General features: G+C 37.1%; 1 protein-coding gene across 2 annotated transcripts in view; it reads right to left on the reverse strand.

The window, feature by feature from the left end:
* lcorl (ligand dependent nuclear receptor corepressor-like) overlaps positions 1-3420 on the reverse strand; it is a 22451-nt gene extending 19031 nt beyond the window's left edge. For both annotated transcript variants that reach the window (XM_039613292.1, XM_031750996.2), the window contains exons 1-2: positions 3279-3420; positions 2051-2113 (exon numbers count right to left, since the gene is read on the reverse strand). In XM_039613292.1, the coding sequence (XP_039469226.1) occupies positions 2051-2113; positions 3279-3369 (154 nt within the window). In that variant the 5' untranslated portion in view covers positions 3370-3420. The remainder of the gene's footprint in view (positions 1-2050; positions 2114-3278) is intronic.
* Between the last annotated feature and the right edge of the window lie 5167 nt (positions 3421-8587).

The raw sequence follows: 8587 nt of genomic DNA on the forward strand, positions 1-8587 counted from the left end.
AGTGCGCCTTATAGTGTGGAAAATACAGTATTAAGGGTGGCAGTAAAAAATTTTGCACTGTGGTGCTGTACTGTCTTTATCATTCATTTAAGATAGTTTTTTTTTCACCCTGATCTTGTCTTAAATGAATGTCAGCCAAACTATGTTTCACTGATCAAATCATCTCCCTGCCAGGAGTCTATCATGTCATCTGACTAGGTTCCAGTGTAGCCTCACTCAAACTCCAGATGACACGGCAGACTTCACTGAGATCCCAGACAGTATCAAGCAAGCTGTATGTTTTGGCTGCTGGTGTCCACAGAGTGCTAGAGGGATGTGAAGGCATGGTAGAAGCTAATAAAGGCAACAGAGAGACAGAAGGTAAAAGATATTTTTAGGGTTTTCAGGGATCTACCAAATTCTGGTGTTTTAGGTTAGATTTATTTGTCTTCCAGGTTCGATATCGTGCTCCTTCCTGATATGAGTACAAAGGGTAGTGGCACCATGGATATGTTTTATGGTGTAACTGCTTGCTTTATATACTGCAAATATTTTGTGAAGACCTTTGTTCTTGTGAGGCTGACATACTGGTGGTGCCTTGGAGCACACTGTAGAGAGTGACGAAAGTTTCCAGGGCGTGGGAGCTTTTGTGAAGCTGAAGTTGTTATGCGACTGCAGAATTTTAGCAGGTGAGAAATGGGTCACACATAAACACATGGCAGAGGCAAAGAAGATTAAATTTCAGCTGATACAGTACAGTTTACTCAACATGGTTTTGGCAGCTCTGGAAAAACTCTACATTTTAGCATACTATACAGTCATCTGACACAGAAATGGACTCCATCTCCTCAAGGCTCAGTTTTAGGCTTTTGAAAATCTAGTCCCAAATTACTCCTACTACAGAGCTTTAGGTCTAACAAAATATTGACATTACAATACCAGAAAATATTTAGACTTGCCTCTAGGATCATTGAAACTGTATCATAATTTATTAACAATGGTTGTTTAATAATCTAATAATGCAATCTGCTGTGCTATCTCTCGAGGCAGCATAGCGGATATATATGTAAAATTATGAGTTAAAGAGGAAGTGGACTGCTTTTAAATGAGCAGGAAAACAATCATTTTTGCTATTTTTGAGTCCGACTTAAAAACAATATATGGTTAAAATTACAGTCAAATGGGAACTTGACCATAAACTGTGTTTTGAATCTCATGCTGATGCCACTACTAAAAATGTTCAACAAAGCCTGTTCTTTTGAAGGAAAATGAGATCTTTTAATGTCTCATCTGAGATGTTGTCTTTGTTTTATAGAAGTTTTATTGAATCTGTGATGTCCTTTTGTATCGCTGCCTGGTTTGGTAACCTGACGGTGAAGAATAAGAATCGGTTGGGACTTCTGGTAAAAACTGCTAGCAAAATTTCAGTGGGCTGGCAAGATGGACTTTTGGCCATCTACAATAAAAATGTGCTTAGAAAGGCTCATTCTATTATTAATTGTTTGAACCATCCACTTCACAGTGAGTTTGAGTTGTTGCCTTCCGGCTGCCGTTTTAGAGTACCTGTGAGGAAGACTAAAAAGACTCCAGGTTTCTTTTATCCCTGCTGCATCTTGTCTCCTTAATGGCAAATAACCGTCCTTGGACTTTCTATCACTATTATTGTCATTATTATTTTATATTATTGTTCTGTTTATTTTTATCCTGCTGCTAAACTAATTTCCCCTTGTGGGACAATAAAGAAATTGAATTGAATTGAATTGAAGTACAAATATGAATCATACCGATGATGTGGTTTCTGATTCAACTACTTAAATAACGTAATGAGTACCAATCAATAGGTAAGTAAATCTCACAACAAATGCAAATCTTTTTTGGTTTAAAAGCCTTAATATTGGTGACACATGTTTGAGGTCTGATATTATAAGAATAGATATGGGACAGTGTTGGGAAGACAAAAGGCATTGCGAGAATAATGATTTGTTTGTTTGGCAATGCTGAAAATAAATGTACAGTCCTCTTTACCTAGTCACAAGCCAATGGTAAAGAGCATACACAATCAACAACCCACCATGAAATAAATTGAGGTCTCTCGGCAGCGGGCCATAAATTCCCTCTAGAATGCTTTCAAACCCTGCAAGACAAAAATGGGAACAATCCATCAGTGCTGATACGAACAAGAGCATGGTTTAGGACTCCAAGATCTGGGCAGAATCTGCTCTCAAAACTGTTTACTATGTTGTCGTTTCCAGGAAGACAGAACAATTTTGATGTTTACAATGAACTCTTTATAAACCTTGAAAAACAACACATATGCATGATTACATGTAGGACACCATTGTCACAACTGTTTAGATCAGAGGTGTCAAACATGCAGTGAAAAAATTACTGTGAAGTTGTTATTACTCCTATTTAAAATTTCCTAGTGTGGTGTTAACAGCATTATTTCACAGGAATTAAAATGTAACTGTAGATACAGGCAAGTTGTTTAAATCACAAAAACAAATGTAAAGGTTTATTTTGTGCCTTTAAACTGTGATACATACAATACCAGACGATGCAAAGAACGTCGAGAAATGCTGAAACTACACCAATCATCATATTTGCTAAATGACCAACATAATTCGTTGTCTGGCAAAATTTTATGGGAGTGTTCTATATTTTGGGTGATGTACAGTGGTCTTATAAATCTGGCCGACTTGAGACCGGACTGGACCGTATATGGCTCATTAGCTAAAACGAGTTTGACACCCCTTGTTTAGACGTTATACACAGTAGGAAACTGACTTAAGAATAGGTGCGCCAGCCTTATGCTAACATCAACAGCTACTGTAGCATTAAAAACTGCGTTCAAAATAGAAAAGAGCCCGAGGAAAACCGTTACCGGACACCACTGAAATGAATGCTTTCGTGGTATTGCACTGACATTAGCTTGCTTGACGTAACAACAACATTCTCCCAAAATAACAACAGCTTTTAGCTAAGCACGGCTATAGCATAGCCATCGAACAATAAACAATTATAACTGTTTATTACAAATATAACTGATGCTGTTATCGTACACCGATAGATAAAATTACATATCTTGGTTGGGCATATGCATTATATCTTATTGGTTACAATCCAATTTAAGACAGAAATGAAACGATCTAAGAAAGCGCTAACGCCGGCGAAGGGCTAGCAAGCGCAGACAAAAGGAGCTAGCTAACCAGCTCGAGCTAGGATCCCTCTGTTGCCGGACAAAACCATTCACTACATGTTTTATTTTTACAAAATACTAAACTGCATATGAACCATACCGACGCAGTGAATCAATGTATAACGCCAAGAATCAAGTTCCCGCCGAAACAACTTCTTTTCTGCCATGCATCTACACTGCAGCGTCGTCATTCTTCGTCCTCTACTCCTCTTTCTCCCCTGTTTGCGTTACAGCCGCTACCCGATCCGTACCTGAAAGCCGATCAGTACCACGCATGCGCGAATCTTACCTCACTTCCTCTCTTTGCCAACATTTCCTGGAGCACGATTAAAAAAAACAAAATTTAAAAATGACCGTTGTTGTAACGCAAACAAAGTGGCAAAATGATCATTGTAAGCAAACTAGATGATTCCTAGAATTATGAAATTACTAACGGCAAATTTATTTATGAAAGACACAGCTTCTGTCTCAACCTTTACGATCCAAGATTTCCACTGTATCCATGGAGGTCACGTGTTTCCGGCTACTGTGGAGGTTACACTGGCCGTTTATCAATGCCCAAGTACGCGAGTACGTACTCGCGTTCTCGGTGAGTACGTACTCGCCGAGAACGCACGGGAGTACGTACCCGCCGAGAACGCGAGCACGGACTCGTGGGCCGTTTCTCAATTCTCAAGTACGCGAGCACGGACTCGTGATTTGTACAGTCGGAACACCAGCGTACGTGATGATGTCACAGGTCCGGAGTTTTTACTGCCGTCCCCTCCTAATTTAACTGTGAGTAACATGTTATGAAGCTTAACTTTAATCACAGCCAAACCGGTTTACTCAGGAACAAATAACACACTGAAATAAACCAAACATTAACATTTAGAAGTGATCTACGTGACTTGTATATCATTTTTAACCTCAGTAGTGAAACCTCTATTAATAAAAATAGTGTACATGTACATACGTGTACATACCTTAATAAAAACAAGCAGGTGAGATGTTAGAACGCTTTTATTTCTATTCTAGTGGACACTCAATACTATAGACAGCTGCTGGGGTTTCTTTAACCTGAGTAGTGAGAAGACCGCGAACGGGGGGGGGGGGCGATGTGCCGGGAGTCCGCTGTTGAGTTTTGGACGAAATGCATTCTGGGATATATAGCTGTCCCAAGTCTACACCGATGCATGCTCGATAAAATGGGCGGATCGAGAACACATCCGGGACTTTTTCGCGTTCTCGGCGTGATGCGTACTTCGAATTGGAACAGTACTTGGTCTCCGACTGATGACGTATCACGAGTACACGAGAACGCAAGTACGCACAAGTACGCATATTGATAAACGCCCACTATGACGCTCCACAGTGGCTGCAGCCAGACCCTTCTCAACATTTTCTGAAGAGTTGGCTCCCTTTCTTCTTGAGGTTTTTGCAGAAAGAATAGGAAACCAACAACTTCCCAGTACAATGAATCAAGGTTTGACCACGTTGATTCCAAAACCTAATAAGGACCTATTGATGATTATTAATTGGACACCAATTAGCTTATTGAATAACGATTATAAAGTATTTGCTCTAATTTTAGCTAATAGACTTAAGATGGTTCTTGACTCGGTTATTGATGAAACACAATCTGGCTTTATGCCCAAAAGACACATAACTAACAATATCAGATTGGTTTTAGATATTCTGGATTATTCTGACCTAATAAATAGCAATGGATTCATATTATTTTTAGACTTCTACAAGGCCTTCGTCCCTTCGATACAGTGGAGCATGAATTTATATTTCAAGCTCTAGATAAATATGGTTTTGGTACTTACTTCTCTTCAGCGATTAAAACATTATACAATAACAGTAACAGCAGTATTAAATTAACAAACGGGACTTCACCCAGATTTAACATACAAAGAGGGATAAGACAAGGCTGTCCCATTTTTCCATACCTTTTTTGTTAATTGCCCAACTGTTGTCTAACCATATGAAGTCAAGCAATGAAGAAGGTATATCGCTAATTAGCAAAGATTTACTCATAACACAGTTAGCCGACGACACCACATTATTCCTAAAAGATGAACATCAAATATCTATTGGTGTTGAAACAATCTCCACATTTTCCAAAGCTTCTGGACTGTACTTGAATATTCGTAAATGTGAACTTATGGCGATAAAAGAATGTTCGAAAACAGCTTTGTGTAACATTCCAATAAAACAAGAAGTTCGCTATTTAGGTATTATAATAACCAAAAACCAGGAAAGAAGAATTACTCAAAATTTCTATCCTATTTTAGAGAAACTCAAAAACAGATTTACTCAGTGGCTCTTAAGAGATTTATCATTAAAAGGTAGAGTATTAATAGCAGACGGAATCTCTCGTTTTACATACGCAGCATTGGCATTGCACCTCGATAATAAACTCATAAAAGAGGTTGATAAGTTACTCTTCAACTTTATTTGGAAAAATAGGACACACTACATTAAAAAAAACCAGTCCTTTTGAACTCTTATGTCAATGGAGGACTTAATGTGTTAGATTTGAACACTCTAAATAACACATTCAAAATAAAGTGGTTAAAAAAAATCTAATTAATAATCCTACTTCCATTTGGAATACTATACCTATGTACATGTAGTCTAAGTTAGGTGGTGCACATTTTTTCCTTACCTGTAATTTTGACATTGATAAAGTCCCTATAAAAATCTCTCCCTTTTATCGCCAAGCTTTTTTTTTTTTATCTTGGACTCTTATTTACAAGCATAACTTTAGTCCACACAGTTATTATATTTGGAATAACAAGGATATCCTACATGAAAGAAAATCTCTCTTCTTAGATAGTTGGTTTGGGAACAGCATTATTTTAGTTAACCAATTATTCAGTTCAAATGTATGCTTTTCTCCTGTGAAGAATTTTGTCTACATTTCAATTTAGCTATAAATCGTGATGATTATACTAAAGTATTTGGCTCTACACTTCAGGGGTTTGTATGCTTTTTAAGAATAAACCTAATACCCCTTCAGACCACAGGCCATTGGCATCTCCAATAAAAACTGTTGTTGGTAAGATATGCTTTTCTAAGCACTCAAAAAACAACAATAAATCTGTCAGATCTTTTTTTCTGAATAGTATAACCACGCTACCATATGTAATTTTTTTCTGGAACCGGTTGACTGATGATATTATGTGGAAAGAAGTTTGGAGACTACCTAATCAGTTTTTAATTACCAACAAAGTTAAAGACATTTCTTGTAAATTAATACACAGAATTTACCCATCTAAAGATTATCTTCAAAGCAAATTCAAATTAGACATTGATGCAAACTGTAGCTTTTGTAAGACTTGCAAGGAATCCACTATACAATAGTCCCTAGCTATATCGCGGTTCACCTTTCGCGGCCTTTCGATTTTTTTTTGTGTGCAATTTTGCATGCTTTTTTTGTTTTGTTTTGTTTTGTGTTTTTTTACAGCAGATTGTGTTCTGCGTCCTGATTGGCTGTAGACCATTGTCAAATCAATCTCGTGCCGTGTCTCCTGTACAGTACAGAATGCGTTTAGCTTGTCAAATTTACATAAATCTGTGATCGCTAGCAGTGTGACTCTGAAGTGCTGCACTGTATGTGTGTAATTTTTCTCCCCAACAAACACAACAATGTCGACGAAACGTTTTGCACCGTCAATGGCAACTGCGGGTGCCTTTGGTTTCATTCTATAATACTGGACTTATTTTTTTACGAAGGTTTGAACTTTGAGAGTGTTTAAACAAGAGAGAAAAGTGTGAAAATGTTCATGCCTGTCTGAGAAAAGTGTATAAAGTGTGTAGTGAGGGGTTTTACAGCCTTAAAACATCTATAATAATGATAATCATAATAAAGTTGGCTACTTCACGGTTTTCACCTATCGCGGGTTATTTTTAGAATGTAACTACTGGCATAAACGAGGGAACACTGTACATCTTTTTTGGTTTTATCCTCTTGTACAAGACTTCTGGCAGAGATTATGTGTTTTTATCTCAGAAAATGTCTTTAAAGGATTTGCTCTGTTTTGGAAATATGTATTATTTGGTCTCCACAAAAACCAAAAACAATTCAACAGTGATAACAGGTATATGATTAACTTGTTAATCTTAATGGCTAAATTTCATATTCACAAATCCAAATGTTTAGGAAGACATCCCTCCTTTTATGTATACTCCTATGAGCTTTTGCAATATCTAAATTCAATTAAGAATTCTTCTAACCCTAAAGCTATAAAAACTGGTTGCATGTGAAAAAATGAAGATCCTTCAGTCTCTTCACTTTTTGGCTTAATCAGTTAAAACTTCTCCCCCTAGCGTATGTGTAATGTAGGTTCTGAATAATGTTTGTTTGTTTGCTTATGGTTTACAATTTCTGTAAGTACAACACCTTTAATGTAATACTGTTTAATTCTCCTTTGTATTGTACTAATCTTTAAATAAAGGTTGGAAACAAAAAAAACCCTTCTCAACATTGCGACAGCTAATATATTTGAATGACATGGTTAGCGCCCAGTTAGCTCCTAGAATTTCTCGACAGCTCTGCCTCTCTTTTGACTGTCCGGGACATTTAAACAATAGATACCTCCGTATACAAACAAATTCATGCTTTTCTCCTCAACGGAGAGCTTCCCCCAATTGAACAACAGCACCATAAAATAAGAAGAATGGCACCTAATTACAGACTTAAAGGTAACTATGAAAATATAGCCTATTGTGTATAAAAATAAAAATTTGTAATATGTAATATGTGAAGATAGCGGACATCATCATCACAATTCCAATCAGTCCTCTCCACACAGACAAGCATAAACACACTCGACTATTACTTAATCAATATAACACGCATACACAAACACGATTTGTAATGACGCAAGTTCGTAAAAAAAGACATAAAATGAGTTATACCCTAGGGGTTTTCTAACAGATTCAGTTCATTAATCGTATGATGCAGATCCACAGCTTGTTTTTTGTCCATAAACTTTACAGATGAGAAGAATAGGCAGAATTCTTAGAGTAAAAAAGGATGGCTTTGTTTTCAGAAAACAACATTTGTGTTTCTTTTCTTTTCTCAGCTATCCAAACATAATATCATTTTTAGAAAATTCAAGTAAGTTTGGAATCTTTGGGAAAAGTCAGTAGTGCACATCGTTCCACAGGGCTTTAAAGAATATATACGTTCATAAAATAAATATTTTGTCGATTCAATATCCCCATCACAAAAAGAGCAAGAGTTCTTATCAATAGCAAAGCGACGTCTGAGAAATTTGTTGGAAGGGTAAACACCAGAGAGGATTTTGTAGTGGACCTCCTTAGCTTTGGGAGGAATGGGAGGTTTTGGGTAATTTTTTCTGATCTCTTTCTTTTGATCACGGGAGAACAGACGTGAGATGGAGTTTGGATTGGATC

This window comes from Oreochromis aureus, linkage group 6 (genome assembly GCF_013358895.1).
Source record: "Oreochromis aureus strain Israel breed Guangdong linkage group 6, ZZ_aureus, whole genome shotgun sequence".
In the NCBI taxonomy this organism is placed as follows: domain Eukaryota; kingdom Metazoa; phylum Chordata; class Actinopteri; order Cichliformes; family Cichlidae; genus Oreochromis; species Oreochromis aureus.